Here is a 21,004-nt window from a genome sequence, read left to right as displayed (position 1 = left end):
TGAACCATTTAATCATGAACAGAATTATGTTGCACTGTGGTTCACTACCACAATTTATGAAACATAGATCTGAATTTTATTAATGACAAAAGCATTCGTTATTGGAGCTCAAAGAAGGCTCTTGTACCAGCCGTTTTTGTGTATAAGGAAACTCATTCATGATAGCCATCAAATATGTGACTATTGAAAGATTGAGCTCTCCATTTGCTATGCAGCTTAGACAAAAATTATACCTAATGGTAAAAGTGCTGTTTCTTTTTAGTATTGTTATGGAAGAAAAGCATGTGCTGACAATAGGTTTTAGGGCATTAGGCCTGTATCATGTACACCAGAGTTAGGATAGTTGAGTGTTCTATTAACAACAGAAATTATAATTTTGAACTCTGCAAATGTCTTGCCCTTTATAAATCATGTATGGTTCTAAAACATGAAGAAAATTGCCATGTTGAACCCAGAAAAATCAGGTGGCTATTATTGTCTTGAACTTACCAAATGAAAATCATTATCAGTTAATGCTATGGGACCTCTTTTTCTAAAATAAATTTTCACTTTGTGTTGCATTATAATGAAAGAGAATGAGTGTAAGATATGGCAAGAAAAGGACATGTAAAATGAGTGAGACAAGAGGATGGGTAGAGGTAGATGGGTAGAGGTAGAATGAATGAGAGGAGGGGTAGAGGACATTAAAGAAATGGAGAGAGAGAGAGAGAGAGAGAGAGAGAGAGAGAGAGAGAGAGAGAGAGAGAGAGAGAGAGAGAGTGCATGTAGGGGCAGGAGAAGACAAGGTATGGAACACCAAGAAAAAGTGTGGGTCCTTAATATAGCATATAATTAAATGAGTTGTAAAATGAGATAGAGAATAGAGAAATTAAAAGAAACTGGTGAAAGCTGAAAATGAATTTGTAGTTTAGGAAAATGGTTGTGCAAGGGATGAAAGTGAGAGACGTATATGTTGCACTGATAACTGCGGAAAGCTCAAACTCTGCGTGTCAACATCATTACTTGGTTATCATGTCCTTGAACTTGCATGACACTGATAATGCATGCTATGTGTGATTAGCACAGCAAAAGTGAGTGAAAGTTTCAAATGTCAAAATGCAAAAAATGGCTAAATTAAAGTGTTTGATGAGAATTTTCAGTGAATTGCTGCATGACAAATGAAGAGGAGATAAGAAAATCTGTGACCTCTCCTGCACACCCAAAGATGAGACAGTGAGGAAGCCTAGAGACAGAAATCACATATGGATAACTGTTGTTAGCTGCAAAAAAAAGTTTCAAGCAGATGAAATACATTTTGTTCTACTTAATTTCCCTCTGGATCACTCCTTTAATATTGGACAATTATTAACTGAAAGTGAACTATAAACAAGTAATAGAAAATACTGCACGGTTTAAGTACAAATCTGTAAAGTAGTCAGTTTCTGGTGATATATGATATGTAACATGTTTTCTAAATGCAGTAAACAGTAGTTTCCGTCACAAATGTGTGTATTGGGTTATTCATTTTTTCTTGTTATCTGTTTGGTCTCGGATCCCATGAGCCTGAAGGAGAGGGTGCTTGTTGTCAATACATTTTCTAAATGAAGAGGGAAGCCTTGGACACTTCTACTCCGAATGGAACTTTTATGAAAATGAGTTAACAATACAAAGATTGACCAAATTGTTCAGTCTTTGTGCATCATACTGTGTTCTTTTCACATATTTTGTTCCCAAACAAACCTGGTTTATCTTTTCCTGTACTTGACAATACTGCTGCTTAAACTCTCTGTCATACTCTTTTTGTAAGCAGTGTGGATGTCCAGCATCGCAGGTAAATAATTTCCACATTTGCACCATACCTATGACTGTGTGTAATTTCTTTCTTATTGGCACCTTCATTCAGGGGTGTAATGTGGAGGAATCCAGGTTTCATAAGTTTTGTTGTCTCATTTTGGTAGTTGTAAGGCAATAATAAAGGAAGGTAATGTCAGAAGACAATGGCAAACTATCATTTGCCAATTAAATCAAAAATTACAGGCTGGTTCTTGAGTCATGATTAGGTGTTCAGTACAAATATCAAGCACTAACAAACCTGCCACATGCTGTAAAAGCAATAGCAAAATCAGGTCTATATTTTCACCTGAAGATTAAATATTTCTGCTGGTACTGATAAACACTTTACTAGGTATCGAATCAGAGATGAAATCACACATTCCTTCTATTACGATGGCCAACTCGGATCACAATTTAGGATATATTCTGGCATTTGCAGTTTGTGCATTGTAATATTATTTGTGGTGTCTTATAAACACCTAGTGAATAAATGGAACTATCGTGCTAATTTTCTATAGCGATGGAAACAAGCGACATCATCACACTATATTGTTGTTCATTTTTTTTATCACACTGGAGCATTACTTCATAGTGTATGTAATGCATTATAGGTACAGTGACACCAACAAGTTCTCAAATGTATTACTCTTCACCTTGTCACAGTTTTTGTCAAAGGCAAGTATCTTCTTCAGAGTAGGAAAAATACACTGAGGATGAGCACAGGTATGCTGAAAGTTCCCCAACTAATGAGTCAATGTCACTAATTAAATTATCACAGAGAGCACTCCGACAGCATCACTTGTACAGCATGCCGGAGGGCAGGACGAACCTGGCAATTGCGTACAGAGCACGGGCGTACCAGTGGACGCCAGAACCGGGCGTCGCCCGCTCGGAGCCCGCGGCCTCCGGTCCGCCACCTTCTGGACCGGTCGAGAACAGTTTCCGGAACAAGTCCCGGACACCAGAGCCGAAGCGGTAGGGTGCGTAGGACCAGTGGGCCAGCGAGTGGCTGGAGACGACGGCGTAGCAGGACGCGGCAACGCCGTCCACGACGACGGTGCCGTGGCGCGTCAGCGGTGCGTAGACGCCAGACCGCCTCTCCTCCGACACTGCCAGCACCCGCTCCACGTGCACCGACGTCACGTTCTCGCCCGACACCTGGCAAACGGAGGGCATCCAGAATGAAAGAGAGTGGAACATTTGTACATCATTGTTTTCTACATCTACATCTACATATATAGTCCACAATCCACCATACGGTGCGTGGCAGAGGGTACCTCGTACCACAACTAGCATCTTCTCTCCCTGTTCCACTCCCAAATAGAACGAGGGAAAAATGACTGCCTAAATGCCTCTGTACAAGTCCTAATCTCTCTTATCTTATCTTTGTGGTCTTTCCGCGAAATGTAAGTTGGTGGCAGTAAAATTGTACTGCAGTCAGCCTCAAATGCTGGTTCTCTAAATTTCCTCAATAGCAATTCACGAAAAGAACGCCTCCTTTCCTCCAGAGACTCCCACCCGCATTCCTGAAGCATTTCTGTAACACTCGTGTGATGATCAGACCTACCAGTAACAAATCTAGCAGCCCGCATCTGAATTGCTTCTATGTCCTCCCTCAATCCGGCCTGATAGGGACCCCAAACGCTCAAGCAATACTCGAGAATAGGTCGTATTAGAGTTTTATAAGTGGTCTCTTTACAGATGAACCACATTTCCCAAAATTCTACCAATGAATCGAAGACGACTATCCTCCTTCCCCACAACTGCCATTACATGCTTGTCCCACTTCATATCGCTCTGCAATGTTACGCCCAAATATTTAATCGACGTGACTGTGTCAAGTGCTACACTACTAATGGAGTATTCAAACATTACAGGATTCTTTTTCCTATTCATCTGCATTAATTTACATTTATCGTACTGTGTTTCTATATGCACATGGATCTAGGGACTGTTGAATGAATATTAGACTGGTGCTGATTAATTTTTCGTTGACATTTCACATGGCACAAAGAAAACTAAGAGGGAAAGTGTAAGGAAAGCAAGAGGCTTAATTGCAGGAGGAGAAAGGATAAAGATATAATATGTCCAGACACTTGAGGATTGTTGGTAGAATCAGAGTTTAGTGCGGTGCAATTTTCGAGGACACTGCTGCCTTTGCCACATAAGTGACGTAAGGATATACCAGTGTTTCTTTTAATATATAACTAAAGAATTTTTCATGTAATGATTTTGTGTAATAGTTATATGCTATATATATTTTTATGTTTCATGTTGAATGAGTCAGGACTGGAGAAACGAGACTGCATATGCCCCACTGGGAGCGGTTCATTGCCACCCCAGTTAGAACAACACATTTAGCCAACACCCAATTCCACAAGAACTGCCATTATGTTCCAATTCCCTATGAGAATTATAACAGAAAAAAATAAAATAAAATAAAATAGTAGTGTGAGAAAGATGTATCTTCCTGTTTCTGTTCATGTTCATATTCATCCATCCTTACACATTCACACAGGGATGGACTTAATTATCAGTGTGACCTGCACTGTGTGTATTGTATTCTGTCACGAAATAAACCAATGTGAAAGTTGTTAAGCAGAGAGAAGTATTTACAGTGTATGAGTTTCTAAAAGTATGGTGAAAAAGACACATTTATTTTTAAAATTGCAGTTGTTTCAAAGAAAATGCCTTTTTTGCATGCTGCACATCAAAATTTTTATTTTTATTTACGCACCCAGACACGTTTTGCCTTTTTTACAAGGCATCTTCAGTGGGTGTCAAGTAACTTCTAATTCACTGCATATAATCAAACTGCTGCTTCTCATCTGGCAACCAGGTGGACATCTTACAGTTCACTTTCAGTTCACCGTTTACGTACTGCCATCTTTTTAAAGTTAACGAAGACAGTGAACTGAAAATGAACTGTAAGATGTCCACCTGGTTGCCAGATGAGAAAAAGCAGTTAGCTTAGATGCAGTCAATTATAAGTTACTTGACACCCACTGAAGATGCCTTGTAAAAAAGGCAAAACACGTCTGGGTGCATAAATAAAAATAAAAATTTTGATGTGCAGCATGCAAAAAAAGGCATTTTCTTTGAAACAACTGCAGTTTATATACAGCCGCTGCGAAAATGGCCACTACAAGAAACATTTATTTTTGTTTGTGATATCACGAATACTGAAGTCTATCTAAAAGACAAAGGTAATGAAGTTACTGGTTTGGCTATAATCTGATGAAGTAAATATAGTATGAAAGGTATGATAGAACGTAAATAATTTAGGCGTAAAGGAGATGAGCTATGGAAGATCAGAAGTGTTCATTTCTTGACAGGTACACACAAAACAGAAAGAAAACTTGCTAGCTTTTGGAATAAATCCTCAGTTGAGCTGGAGTAAAATGTGTATGTGCCTCCCCTTCTGACCCCCTGCCTTCTCCTCACACACACATTCTAGTATATAATGCAATGTGCCGGTGCACAGGTGTGTGTGAAGAGGGGGAGGGAGGGGGGGGGGCGCTCTATGTCTCTAGAAAAGCATTTTTCAAGACAGAATATTTGATGTTTTATGGGAAGAAGGACAATGTAAATGATCTAGTCAAAAGTCTAATATGTGTTAGTATTACAAGTGCTCATAATGAAAATGTACTCATAACAATAATAATAATAAGTTTAATATATTTGAGTATTATTAGTATGAATTTGGAAAGTAGTGCTCGTTGCAGCATTGCTAGTTATCTTTGCTTCATGCTATAGCAACAAGAAATAAATAGTATCTATGCCGTAACTACGCAGGCTTTTCTGGCATAATAAATGGTAATATTCACTCTTGTTTAGAGCTGGATAATGAAGTCAACATGACACAATATTTCTGCAGTCCACCTGGACACTATTTTCAGGTGAATCTGCTGTTGCAGAAACTCGCTGGGTTGGAATACAGACTGCGAACCGTTGCTCCTTTATACACCACAGAAAGTCAACAGTGTGTGTGCAAGAAATTGTCATAATTGCACTGTAGTGCAAGTGGACATATAGTGGTGGAAGCTGGCGAAATCGATAAATCACTGTTATAAACTGTCCTGATGTTTGAATCAAAGACCATTGTTTTTTAATGTCTGATAAAGTGGAGTACCAAATCTTACTTAAAGGGTAACCCTTGTCTCTATTTATATGATTGTCAGATAGTCTATTTTCAATAGATTCTTTTCATAGTTATGACAATTTCTTGTGCATGTGCTGTTGGCCTACTGTGGTGCTTTATGCTCCTGCTTGCATTCAGAATTCAGTTCCAGGAAGTTCACGCAACAGCAGTTCGTCTGAAGATTGCAGCTGGGTGGACTGTGGAGATATCATGTCAAGGTGCTTGATGATCTGGCTGCCAATCCAAGGAGTACATTAATATCTTACATTGTCATCCAGATTAAAAAAACTATCTGGATACTAATAATAAATATTACCAGATAGAATCTGCATACAAAGACAGATCAGATTTATATACATGTATCCAATTTAAAATAAGTATACAGAAGAAATACGATGTTCACAGTGGACACATAAAATGAGTCATATCACATCAAGAGGAATAATTACAATTTATGATGGAGGAGGTGGGAAGTAGCATCAGGTGAAGTTGGTTTGTGTTGTTAGCTAGGACACACTGAGGGGTAGGTTCAGCTCCCTAATTGAAACGCTTTACTCCCGTCTTGCACAATGGCACATGTTGGTGGTTACATTTGAAAGTTATTTCTTAACTATAACTGGAATACTCTCTTTCAAATTCTGAAGGTGGCAGGGGTAAAATACAGGGAGTGAAAGGCTATTTACAATTTCTACAGAAACCAGATGGCAGTTATAAGAGTCGAGGGGCATGAAAGGGAAGCAGTGGTTGGGAAGGGAGTGACACAGGGTTGTAGCCTCTCCCTGATGTTATTCAATCTATATATTGAGCAAGCATTAAAGGAAACAAAAGAAAAATTTGGAGTAGGAATTAAAATCCATGGAGAAGAAATAAAAACTTTTGAGGTTCGCCGATGACATTGTGATTCTGTCAGAGACAGCAAAGGACCTGCAACAGCAGTTGAACGGAATGGATAGTGTCTTGAAAGGAGGATATAAGATGAACATCAACAAAAGCAAAACAAGGGTAATGGAATGTAGTCGAATTAAATTGGGTGATGCTGAGGGAATTAGATTAGGAAATGAGATGCTTAAAGTAGTAAATGAGTTTTGCTATTTGGAGAGCAAAATAACTCGTGATGGTCAAAGTAGAGAGAATATAAAATGTAGACTGGCAATGGCAAGGAAAGCATTTCTGAAGAAGAGAAATTTGTTAACATCGAGTATAGATTTAAGTGTCAGGAAGTCGTTTCCGAAAGTATTTGTATGGAGTGTACGAAGTGGTACGTGGACGATAAATAGTTTAGATGAGAAGAGAATAGAAGCTTTTAAAATGTGGTGCTGCAGAAGAATGCTGAAGATTAGATGGGCAGATCATGTAACTAATGAGGAGGTATTGAATAGAATTGGGGAGAAGAGGAGTTTGTGGCACAACTTGACTAGAAGAAGGGATCGGTTGGTAGGACATGTTCTGAGGCATCAAGAGATCACCAATTTTGTACTGGAGGGCAGCGTGGAGGGTAAAAATTGTAGAGGGAGACCAAGAGATGAATACACTGAGCAGGTTCAGAAGGACGTATGCTGCAGTAGGTACTGGGAGATGAAGAAGTTTGCACAGGATAGAGTAGCATGGGGAGCTGCGTAAGACCAGTCTCTGGACTGAAGACCACAACAACAACAACATCTGTTAAATGTAGTTAGTTTATGGGGTGTGGGGTCATGTAATTTATTATTTTGATGATGATGATGATGATGATGATAATGAAAGAAGTGAGTAGGTAAAAACTAGCATGCGTCAATCCATGAGACACTGCACAGAGTGTACTTGCACAAAGTCTTACAATCATGAACTCTATTCCACTTGTCCTCCTCTCCCTGCCATGCAAAAGAAACAGGAAAAAGAGACCAGAACATGGATATTAGTAGAAAAGGCCAAAGTGGTGAGAATCAGTAAACATTAAGGCTCTGTCAAAACTTCATTGAAGGTTGCTTATAGCTGAGCCCAATCCACCTCCAACTGATGTTATGGGACACCTCGTATTATCTATTTGACAAACGCTTCTAGTGGGTTTTAATTTTATCAGTGACATGAAAGGATGAGGCGAGGCTTCAAGAAAGCTTTATATAATGCTGTTAAGGATGGGGAGAGGCTTCAAGAAAATTGTTACATAAATAATGTTATAGATACAATTATAGCACCTGAGGATGTTCTTAAACTGGTGTGAAACCGGCCATGGTTTTAATAAACTTTCTACAGCCTGAGTAACGTTTGTTGCCTTCATATAAAAATGTATCATTGAAAGGTAAGATCAAGGAGCAAGTCAAATCTTGAAGATTGGTTACAAAGTTTGGAGACTGGGAATGAAAGCTGTGTAGAGGATATAAGAAATGGATGAAACAACTGCTTGAAAAGAAAATCACTCTTCACTTCTAAATCCAATACATATACAGGGGGTGTAATGGGTATAAATGAATATATTTTTATCTGTGGTACATTAACATGCACACACATCAGCAGATTGGTTGTTTTTCTCTCTGCATCAGTCTCCCCACAAACAAACATTCACAAACTTTACAACTTGATGTTTTCTGCACGGTCGTAGTGCTCCACTAAGTGGACTACAAGAGTTTTTTAAACTTACTGTAGGGTTAAGAATGTGTACCAGACTGGAATTCAAACCTGGGACCTTTGCCTTTCACAGGCTAGAACTCTACTAACAGAATATAAGAAAGTTAGTAATGGAGTGCCACAAGGTTCTGTGCTGGGACCCCTCTTGTTCTTGATTTTCATAAATGACCTACCAAACTGTTTAACACTAGCTAATGATGTATTGTATGCGGACAATACAAGTTTTTTTATTAAAGCTCAAAATGAGACCGACTTGCAACACAAAGTAGAAACAACAAAAGAAGAAGGAGGAAAATGGTTTAGAGATAACTGTTTATTTGTAAATGAGAAAAAAAACCAGTATAGATGAATTTCAGCCACGTATTGAATAAAGTAAAGCCCAATATAGTTTTGAAACTTGGTGAACAGAAGATTTTACGAACTTCAAACACAAAATTTTTAGGTATCTGGCTAGATGAGCGTCTAAAGTGGAATAAACATATTGAAATGCTCAATAAAAAGCTAAGTAAATGCTGCTACATACTCAGAATGCTGAAAAACTGCTGCAGTGAAAAAACTGTAATATGTGCTTATCATGCTCTTATGCATAGTCTATTGCGGTATGGTGTCTTATTTTGGGGTAATTCAAGTCTGGCAAACCGGTCATTCATTATTCAAAAATGAGCATTAAGAATAATGAAAGGGGCTGAACCAAGAGAGCCTGCAGGGAAATTTTCAAAGAATTTCAAATAATGTCACTTCCGTCTTTATATATCTACGAAAGTACCTGCTTTTTCAAATCTCATCCCCAATTTTCTTCTTTAAATAGTGAGTGCCATGACTACCCAACAAGACACAGGAATGATTTCCACAGAGAAACACACAAAACAGGCCAATATCACAAAAGTGCAATATATCACCCCAAAATCCTTTTTAGTGCTCTTCCCTTAAGATAGAAAAGTTTTACATTTTTAAAAATGAGCTTAAAAATGTTATTAAGAGAATGTTTTTACAGTGTTACAGAGTACATGGATTTTCAGAACATAGTGACATAGTGGTCAATGATAATGATAATTCATATTTGAACAAATCTATGAAAATAGTCTGCCTGTACACACTATAATTAATTAATTATTGTTTGTTCTGTTATTCCCTACTAAAGTGGTCAATTATAATGATAAGTCATATATGAAAAACAAATGTATGAAAATAGTATGCTCTATAAATAATTAATGATTGTTTGTTTCGTTATTCTCTACTATATGCTGCACGAGATATATATTTATATATGTTTTACCACCGTAGGCCTATGTTATTAATTTACTGTATAATTACAAACTCATATAATGTAACATGACAACTCCTATATCATTGTATATGACAAAATGGATGCTCAATGAATAACAAATAACAAATCTATGCAAGTGCAGTACATGATCCACTACGTGGTACTGGCAGAAGTGAAATCCTGTTTGTGGATCGTGAGTCGTGCTTTGATAGTTCAGTCAGTAGCGCACTTGCCTGTCAAAGGCAAAGGTCTCAGCTCAGGTTTGACTCTGATTTGGCACACAGTTTTAATCTGCCCTTAAGTTTCAAATCAGCACACACTCCACTGCAGAGTGAAAATGTATTGCTATGTGCCAACTAGGTGGTGTATCCTACACTGCGCCAACTTTTCGTCGTCAATTTCATCCAAATTTGTGGTACGTGCAGGGCTTGGCCAGAAATAAAAGTGGGAGAAGTGAGAGCTCCAGATGGATTTTTGGAGTGGGTTATGGGAAGCATGAGCCATTTTCATCAGCGTAGCTTGCAGGCTGAAGCTGGCATGCAGAAATAGTACACAATGGTAAATGAAGGGTTGTGAGGTCGAGTCCCAATGTGGAAACTTTCTTTTAATTTTAATTTTCAGTTTTTACATTTATTACATTGCAAGCAAGCTGAAACTATGTTCACAACAATGTTGTTATTAATATTTCCATAAGAAGCATGAAGAGGAAAAGCACTGCAAAAACTTGTGATTCGAACATTCCCAGTAAGGGGCAGTAAGATGTACACAATGATTTTGTACATAAAATTAGATAATTTTATTATTTTACAGTTGTTGATTTTCATGTGTGGGGGTTGCATTCACTCTAAAAACAGGGGAAGCAGTAATTATCTTGGCATCTTGCACGTGTTACAAATGCTGCCTTTTTACAATTGCATGTTTGTTTTAAAGTTTCTGTTACTTTCATCAAGTAGGTTGGCAGCAAACGTCACCAAACACACCATGTTACAAAGTACTCATGAGGATAGCTGGTGATGTAGAAAGGAATTTTTTTGATGTAGTCTTCTAAGGGTGCAATTTCTCTTTCTCTCTTTCTTGAGCGTTTGGGATCCATATCAGGTCGGATTGAGGGAGGACATAGAAGCAATTTAGAGGCTGGTTGCTAGATTTGTTGCTGGTAGGTTTGAGCATCATGCGAGTGTTAAGGAAATGCTTCAGAAACTCGGGTGGGAGTCTCTAGAGGAAAGGAGGTGTTCTTTTCATGAATCGCTAGTGAGGAAATTTAGAGTACCAGCATTTGAGGCTGACTGCAGAACAATTTTACTGCCGCCAACTTATATTTTGCGGAAAGACCACAAAGATAAGATAAGAGAGATTAGGGCTCGTACAGAGGCATATAGGCAGTCATTTTTCCCTCGTTCTGTTTAGGAGTTGAACAGGGAGAGAAGATGCTAGTTGTGGTACGAGGTACCCTCCGCCACGCACCGTATGATGGATTGCAGAGTATGTATGTAGATGTAGATGATGAGACAAGACCAGTTTTCTAGTGTTTTGATCAAATTCTTTACATAACAAAAAATAGACATTGTATGGTTGCAGCAGTGGAATGCATTTGAGGGGATTCTCTTTAATCTTACATGATGGAAACCCTTTATCTTGAAAAATCTCATAACAGTGGATTTTTTTGTCCCTCCACAAGCCAATTAATAGAAGAAATCCGTTCCTGTGCATCCCAAATTTTCCTTTGCATTTCCATGTGATGCTTTTATGAAAACATTAACGCAAAATATATATTAAACATTATTTCAGTTTATTTTGAGTGTGATTAAAATAAATATTGAAAATAACAAAGAAGAAAGAAAATAACAGGCTCCATAGAAGGCTCAACCCTATCACTATCTGATTATAATTCTGTACTTGTTATACCATGCCAACTGCTGCCTGGACACTAAGCTATTATAAATGCCTCATACCTGACCTGAGTCATGTCGAAAATGTTATTTCCTCTAAATACTCCCTTTTGTGTCACTTTCATTTTGAGCCAAGCCCTGCATACACCAAAAATTTGGGCAAAATTGGTGATGGTGAGCCAGTCTGGTCCCATCATCTGGGTGGAGCATACAAACGTGTGGAAAGATCTGATATGAAGTGTACGGTGTGGACTTGGGTGCAGGAATGGGTAAACTGGCATTGGAATTAACCGGTGCAGAGAGCAGGAAACTTACAAAGAGACGGTCTCCCGGGCGCACGCTGCCGGCGAAGACTTGCTGCACACCTCTCGAGCCCCTGTCCACGGGCAGTAGGTGAGCTGGTGTCACCAGCAGGGCACTGCCGGATGCCAGGGACAGCCGCAAGAACGGTCGCTCCTCCTGCAAACAGAATGGTGCACGTGAGCAGTAGGAACAAGGAATAAGGTGTGTACATGGGAAATATTACATCCTCCCCCTCCCCCTATCTCTTTCTGGCCTTTCCTTTTAACTTTCTATGTTCTATTTCCTTCTCTTACCAGTGTCACTCGTTCTTTCTTATATTCTCGACTACCTCTTTGTTCCTACCATGTCATTCTCTTTCTGCTCTGTCCTTATCAATCCTTACCATCATGTGGCGCACTCCTTGTCCCTTTCTTTTCCCTTTGCTCTTCTTCTACTTCTTCTGCATGAAGCTAACTTTCCTTATGTACTTTCTTCTTTTATTCTTCTCTCTCTGAATTCACCTTTTCTCTATACCTTTTGACTCTGCTTCTTATCCAGTCTCTTTTCCATCTCAATCACCTTCCATACCATTTAATTACTTTCTTTTCTCTTTTATTACTTTTGATCCCACATACTTATTTCTCTTTTATCCTTTTTCTCTTTCTCTTTGTACTATTCATTTCCTTCTCAAACCTCTATTTCTTCCCTTACTCCTTCCTTTTTTAATTCATTCTCTCTCATTTCTCTCTTCTTTATTCTTAGACTCTTTTTTCCCATCTTCATCTCAATCCCTCCATTGCTTTCTTTGCAAGTTCATTTCCTTCCTTCTGTTTTCTAATATCTTTCAGTTCTCTTTTCACACTCTTAATTCAACTCTGCGGAGATTCCCTTCTCTTTTGCGTATATTTTTCTATGTTTATTTTCATTACTCCGTTTTTGCTCCTTTCTCGTCTTGCAGCCTGTCTGACCATTTCTCGTTCCAGACATAATTCATTTGTTTTTACTGAGAGGGGCAATGCAGTGATTAGCACACTGGACTCGCATTCAGGAGGACGATGGTTTAAACCCACGTCCGGCCATTCTGATTTAGGTTTTCTGTGATTTCCCTAAAATATGTAAGGCAAATGCTTGGAGGGTTCCTTCGAAATGGCGTGACCACTTTACTTCTCCATCCTTCTGTAACTTGAGCTTGTGCTCTGTCTCTAATGACCTCATTGTTAATGAGATGTTAAACGCTAATGTCCTCCTCCTTCTTTACTTATTTCTTCTCTGCATCAATCTCCCTCTCTGTTATACCTCCTTCTCTTTCTAGTTATTTCTTTTTTGTTCCTTTATTCTTCTTAATATTTTCATTTTTCTTACCTCTTTCTTTTGCCTGCTATGCCTGCTATCTCTATGTCTTCTGCTTTATTGACTCTTTCTTTTGTGTTTCCTATTTCCTTCCTTAGTTCTATAACCTATTTTTCTTCTTTCCCTTCGTATTTCATTCTTTCTCAGTTTGTCATTATATGCCCCTATCTCCCTCTCTTTATTTTTACTATTTGTGATCTATCTTCCCAATCTATTGGTTACATTGTTACATTTCTTATGTAACTTACTTCCTGCTCTTCTTACACTTACACCTCATTTGTTCTCTTTCCTTTAAGATTTGCTATTCCTTTTCCTCTTTTCTACGCAAAAAAAAAAATATTTTTCAGTGCTATTGTAGGGTAGTAGAGATAGCAAAGTGATAATTACATATATGTGATCCACATGAGGTAAGATATGACGCATTTCTAAATACAAATTGCAGTTTCTCATTGCAGAGTCATGACTATTGGGTAATACGGTATGATTTGTATGCTAACTAGTGCACAATTATTGATACACTGTTTCTCCTGCAGAATGAATCATGTTAATGAGTTTCGAAGATAATCATATAAAGAGTGAGCATTGTAGTGAGATGGATACTCACATTAGGGCTGCGGTCTAGGAAGAGGATGACCTCCGAGAAGAGTGTCTGGCCACTCTCCAGGTCAACTGCCTGCACGCGCTGGCCTACACGAAGCCGCCGCAGTGGCAGCCGCTGCCCATCAGAGAGCAGCACCGTCGCGTCGCCCGGGAAGCAGCCACCAGAGCGCGCTGCCTGCGATGACTCTGCAGATATTTGTTATGGTTTTGTTATTGTAAATAGCTTTAGGTAGCAGAACGTGACACAAGATTAATATGAGCATACTTTATACACATAACATAAAATTACAGAAAAATTTGGACCCTCCCCCCCAGAAATTTACATTAATATTCTGCAAACCACTATGAAGAACATGGCAGAGGGTACTTCCCACTGCACCAAATATTAGAGCATCCACTGAATTGGGTAGTAAGGAAGTGGTCCTCTTTTTCCGTGTATTTGAGAGATGGGCAGGACATGAAACCACTGTTACAGCTTCAGGTCTAGCAGTTTCGAATCAGAGCCTCCACCTGGGCAAAACTCTCCTCCCCAATGGGTTGGGTGTGTCGTGACATCTCACAGGCGACACAGGATTAACTGCGTAACAAAATAAACATCAAAATCAGCTTACTGATATCATCTGTCGGATAATGATTGGCTCTAACACTTCTTCATCTGTACTATATTTAATACATAGTGCCCAGACGTCAATTTACTGGATACTGAATACTCGAAAATATGACCATTGAATATTAGAAGATTTCTGAGTGGCGTAAATTACAAATTACAAAAAATATTTTATTTCTAAATACCAATGAAATGAAAAAATTAAAATTTGGTATGTACATACATATACATGTTGATCAGGAAATGTCTGAAACGCTTGTAGGGATGTCGCAGAGCAGGCTGTACTGAGACATAAATGTTACGAAAAAAATTCGATATGTAGAGCCGTTTCCGAGTTATTTAGCCTGAAGTTTTCCAATCAGGTCATTGCGAGCGCGAATTCAAGTTTCAGCTGACAAAAAAAAAAAAAAAAAAGGAATGTGAGCGCGCGACGCCCCGATTGGCTAATTGCAATGCTGAATCGCTCGGAAACGGCGCAACGAATCTAATTTTTTTCTTAACATTTCAGTCTCAGTACAACCTGTCCTGCAACATCCCTACAAAGGTTTCAGACATTTCCTGACCACCGTATATAGACGAGGTGGCACACTTAAACGTTTCAGCACAAATAGTTCTGGAACAACGACAGATACTGAAAAACGACTTTGCGCGCTCATGAAAGTAAATACTATGAGACATTCTAAAACGTAAGCAAATATTATTTTCAACACAAATTTATTTATTTATTTTTTTTTAAAATAGACGTTCAGTATTATTTCTTACGCAATCGGTAACATGAAAAGTCAGAAAGAGAATGGCGTTGGTTGCATCACAATACGTCAATTACATCCAGAGATATTGCAAAGCGAAGTTGACGCTTGAAATAAACGAAACGCGCCGCTATTGAACATCCAGAGATGAAAGCGTGAACCCCGCGTTACCCATAATGGCGTACTACAACGCGACAAACGCTGTATTTACTGCTATTTACTGGAAACAATGCAGATGTCCAGTCACATACAACGAAAAATAAGGAAAGGGTTTACTCGTTCGTGATTTATTTAAATTTAAATATGAGTGAATTCCTAAGGGACCAAACTGCTCAGGTCATCGGTCCCTAGACTTACACCACTTAAATTAACTTATGCTAAGAACAAAACACACACACCCATGCCCGAGGGACGACTCGAACCTCTGGCGGGAGGCGCCGCGCAATCCGTGACATGGCGCCTCAAACCGCGCGGTCACTCCGCGTGGCCGTTCGTGTTTTATTGATTTTTGTTACAGTAATAGAAAGGACATCACGGTAACAAGATATCCAATATCACCGGCCAGACTAAACATAATTAAGGATCTAACAGAGGGGTAAACCATAGTTGTACATCAGTTAAATAATGGTTCCTAACACGTGCAAGACATTGTCCCTGAATATTTTTAATGATTATGTTACCACTGAACTTTTACACATGATGAAACCACTACATAAACGTACAATAGCGTCTACAAACAAACATACGTCTTCTCAAAAAAAAAAAGTGGTTCAAATAGCTCTGAGCACTATGGGACTTAACATCTGAGGTCATCAGTCCCCTAGAACTTAGAACTACTTAAACCTAACTAACCTAAGGACAGCACACACATCCATGCCCGAGGCAGGATTCGAGCCTGCGACCGAAGCAGTCACGCGGTTCCGGACTGAAGCGCCTAGAACCGCTCGGCCACAACGGCCAGCATACGTCTTCTCAGAAAGACACATTTCTCACAGCAGAAACATTACAATGTTATGTTCGGAGAGATCGCCATTTGAATGGGAACACCACTGTGTAGGGTCCAACACTGATCGACTCACTGCTGTCAGTGTTTCTGGTGCTATTGCGGCACATGCAGCGGTAATACGGGCTTTCATGTTGTCAATTGTTCTTTGAAACTTCTTATACACCCAGTTTTCACATGTTCTCAGATAAAAAAGTTAATGAGGATGAGCTTTGGCGACCACATGGGAAATCTCTGAACAGGATTAGCCAATCCTATCCATCGATTTGAGAACTGTTAGGTTAGTACACTGATCGGTAGCGCTCTGTAGAGTGCACGAAAGTAAATAGCACACACAAGAGGTAAACCGTTATGTGTGTGGCAGCAAAACCTTATTATTACTTTCAGTCCTCCTGATAACACTGAAAGTAAGATTACATACGTCAGTCACACCGCGGTTACGAGCAACGTAGGGTTCACACTTGCATCTGGGGGTGTGCAATAGCGGCGCGTTTCATTTATTTCAAACGTCAACTTCACTTTGCATTCTCGGAATGTAATTGACGTATTGCGATGCAATCAACGCCATTCTTTTTATGCTTTTTCGTGTTATTGCTTACGCAAGAAATGACACGGGGTGTCTATTCGAGGAAAAATAAGTTTGTGTTGAAATTTTTCTTTTTTCTTTATTGTGATTTCATTCCCCTGCCCCATATGGGCAGGGGAGGGCTGTCAGCGGCACAATCCGCCGCTCTTCAGCCGAGAGACACGACAACTAAAACAAGAATAAAATGATACATACATAAGGAGATAAAAAAGGGGAACATAAAACAGAGTAAGGGGAGAAAATGGAGGTAAAAAGACATGGACATGTAGACGTTCATGGGAGACAGTTAAAAAAGTCACCAGAAAGTTAAAAAACACAGTTGGCGATGCTTGAAACACACACTGAATGCGCATGCAGAGGTTAAAAGTCGGCCACAGTATTAAAAACACTCTGAAACAACACACTTAAAACCCACTAGCAGCACACATGACGAAGAGTAAAACTACCAGGTGGGACCTGCCGAAGGAAAGGTCAGAGAGGATGGAAAAGGAGGGGAGAGCATGGGGCAGCTGAGGAAGCGGCGGGATGAAGAGAGGAGGGGCAACCGTGGGTTCACGAAGAGGCAGGAGACACATGGGGCGGGAGAGGAAAAGGGAAGACAGGGCAGGAGGGAGCGCAGAGACACTGAAAGAAGGCACAAGAGATGGACGGGGAGTAGGAGGGGAAATCCGCTCAGAAGGAGGGAGGGGGAGGAGAGGGAGCCCTGAGGAGGGGGCGGGAAGAGGGGGCTAGAGTTGGTAGGAAGGGTAGATGTCAGGGCGAAGCTCATCATCCGGGAGTGGTAGACGGTGGAAGTTGTGTTGGGAAAGGAGATGGAGGGTGTGGAGATGGAGAGAGGGAGGGACACAACGGTAAAGGCGCGGCAACTGGTTGGGAATGGAGAGGAAGGGAGACACCAGGGGGTAAGGGGGATCAAGGCGGCGAACAATATATAGTGTGTGGATGTGTTCAAGGAAAAGGAGAAGGTGGGGGAAGGGGATGAGGTCATAGAGGATGCGCGTGGGGGACAGAAGGCGGATGCGGAAGGCGAGGCGGAGTGCATGGCGTTCGAGGATTTGGAGGGCTTTATAGAACCGGGGAGGGGTGGAAATCCAAGCGATGCTGGCATAACAAAGGATGGGGCTGTGTTGAAAAAATATTTGCTTACCTTTTGGAATGTTAGATAGTGATTTCTTTCATGAGCCCCTGCCTTACATACATTCACGCGAAAATCGTTGTTCAATGTTTGTTGTTTTTCTACAGATATTTGCGCTGAAACGTTTAAGTGGATATATATATATATATATATGGTGGTCCATTGATAGTGACCGGGCCAAATATCTCCCGAAATAAGCATCAAACGAAAAAACTACAAAGAACGAAACTCGTCTATCTTGAAGGGGGAAACCGGATGGCGCTATGGTTGGCCCGCTAGATTGCGCTGCCGTAGGTCAGACGGATATCAACTGTGTTTTTTTTAAAAATAGGAACCCCTATTTTTATTACATATTCGTGTAGTACGTAAAGAAATATGAATGTTTTAGTTGGACCACTTTTTTCGCTTTGTGATAGATGGCGCTGTAATAGTCACAAATACACGGCTCACAATTTTAGACGAACAGTTGGTAACACGCAGGTTTTTTAAATTAAAATACACGACGCAGGTACGTTTGAACATCTTATTTCTGTTGTTCCAATGTGATACATGTACCTTTATGAACTTATCATTTCTGAGAACGCATGCTGTTACAGCGTGATTACCTGTAGATACCACATTAATGGTCGTGCGGTAGCGTTCTCGCTTCCCACGCCCGGGTTCCCGGGTTCGATTCCCGGCGGGGTCAGGGATTTTCTCTGCCTCGTGATGGCTGGGTGTTGTGTGCTGTCCTTAGGTTAGTTAGGTTTAATTAGTTCTAAGTTCTAGGCGACTGATGACCTCAGCAGTTGAGTCGCATAGTGCTCAGAGCCATTTGAACCATTTGAACCACATTAATGCAATAAGTGCTCAAAATGATGTCCGTCAACGTCAACGCATTTGGTAATACGTGTAACGAAATTCCTCTCAACAGCGAGTAGTTCGCCTTCCGTTTCCCCCTTCAAGCTAGACAAGTTTCATTCTTTGTAGTTTTTTCGTTTGACGCTTATTTCGTGAGATATTTGACCCGGCCACGATCAATGGACCACCCTATATATATATATATACATGTGTGTGTGTGTGTGTGTGTGTGCGCTTTTGTGTGTGTATGCTCGGTCTCGGTGTTTCCCATTTTTCTACCAATTTTTAATTGGTTGTGAATCCTCGTATTTTCATGCAATTACTAGCATTGTGATTGGGAATCCAAGCTAAATTATAGGTCCCCGTACTGTAACTCGCTGTGTAAGTCATTTCAGACGCCAGACGAAGGCAACAGCACACCAATACTCACTAGCATCATGCCTGTTACAGAAAGTACTGTAGTGTCCAAATCAACCTTCGCATTTAGTAACTAAAATGGAAAAGATCAATCTTATTTTAAATATGATTTAATATTTCATAAGTAATATTTCCATCTGATAATAAATATAAAATTTATGTAAAAGTAAAAAAAGGCTACCACGAGAAAACAACCAGGGACATTACTAATACAAAGCTTGCATGCTACGCGATCAGCCAATAATGATTCTGCTACAATAATCGAATTGTTTGGCATTTAACAGTGCTTGAATTGATGTCTTTAAATCATCGCAGACGATTTTTTTTACTTTTCCTGACACTTGCGTCGCACTGATTTAGAAAAATAATGTGCGTGAACTGACTCTGAAATTCTCTGAGCACGAAGTATGGCGCCAGTCTATAATCCCCTAGTAAAATCTCAATTTGTTAAGGCTCTTTGCTGCCCTCTGATAATACTGTTCATATTTTTTGCAACGGTATTTCTAAAATTCCTACACCTCTAAAAGGCTTAAAAAAGCAACACTTAACTATGAATCCGCTTTAAATATCTAGGAAATGGCTGAGATCTTGAGTGATTGCAGTTCTGCGCGCCCGATAAAATGTACGGTATGTGGCGCCTGCAAGAGCTTGAGTAGGCAATACATACAACAGTACTGTGCTGCGGTCAGCCTAAGAGAACGTACGCAGGCGCTCGCCACGGTTTCTTCAAGAGGTTCTGCTCTCATTTAGTTTCTCTACTATCGAAACTGAACTTCCCGAGAATCTAAATTAAATTAAAAACATTTTCCAGTTTCAGTTATTATTTATCAAGTACATTAGGGTGGCAATCTACAGTAATGATATGAATTCTTTGCAACTCTATAGAAATACACAAAAAGAGACCAAGTTTGTAAAAAATTCAAAGCTATTTTCTTTTGCTATAAGATGCGGCGCAATGTATACGCTTCACGACGGCGGAAAACGGTGATTAAGTTTCGTCGCATGAAACGTTATGACGCAAGGAAAATGCATGTTTCTTTGTTTTTCCCTTGTATCACTGCGTCTTGTCGTAGTTCTGTCGTCATGGCAAATGAAAAAGATTCTCAAACACTTTTTCTCTTTTTTGCTCCCTATGCCAGATGTCAAGTTTTCTATAATGTTTTGATTAGGTGACATGCAACAGCCTATAGGTAGTTGAAAACACCCAATTTAACCATCAGCTTATTTTTATTTGAACATCAATATTTACCGGTTTCCATCGCTAACCATCTTCACAGGATATCTACCCACAAACGCAGTTTCAATTTTCTCGGTTTTGTGGTGTTGAGTTTTCAAGTGTAGATACCTGCTTCACAGATTAGTATAACTGTTTCTAGTTCGTTCGATTTGGCCAATACAGAAGTTGTTGCAATCGTCACAGATTAAATTAAATGAAACAACAAGTTTACTGGTAACAGTAAACTTGTTGTTTCATTTAATGTCAGTAAGTCACGGTAATGCCTAAGCTAAAAATGTTGGCATTTAAAATCGTCACAGATGATTTTGTATATTCCAGAAGCGGCATATTCTGCGAAAACTCAACGCCACAAAGACGAGAAAATTGAAACTGCATTAGAAATACAGGGTGATTCAAAAAGAATACCACAACTTTAAAAATGTGTATTTAATGAAAGAAACATAATATAACCTTCTGTTGTACATCATTGCAAAGAGTATTTAAAA

General features: G+C 39.6%; 1 protein-coding gene across 1 annotated transcript in view; it reads right to left on the bottom strand.

Moving 5' to 3' along the window:
* Window positions 1-2,436: 2,436 nt before the first annotated feature.
* Window positions 2,437-21,004, bottom strand: part of LOC124718664 (sonic hedgehog protein-like) — an 84,096-nt gene continuing 65,528 nt past the window's right edge. The window contains exons 2-4 of the mRNA XM_047244291.1: window positions 13,950-14,131; window positions 12,029-12,172; window positions 2,437-2,970 (exon numbers count right to left, since the gene is read on the bottom strand). Of these exons, the coding sequence (XP_047100247.1) occupies window positions 2,608-2,970; window positions 12,029-12,172; window positions 13,950-14,131 (689 nt within the window). The 3' untranslated portion in view covers window positions 2,437-2,607. The remainder of the gene's footprint in view (window positions 2,971-12,028; window positions 12,173-13,949; window positions 14,132-21,004) is intronic.

Source organism: Schistocerca piceifrons, chromosome 10 (genome assembly GCF_021461385.2).
Source record: "Schistocerca piceifrons isolate TAMUIC-IGC-003096 chromosome 10, iqSchPice1.1, whole genome shotgun sequence".
Taxonomy (NCBI): domain Eukaryota; kingdom Metazoa; phylum Arthropoda; class Insecta; order Orthoptera; family Acrididae; genus Schistocerca; species Schistocerca piceifrons.
The sequence above is the reverse complement of the archived record's forward strand: the minus strand, read 5'-3'. Positions and strand labels throughout refer to the sequence as shown.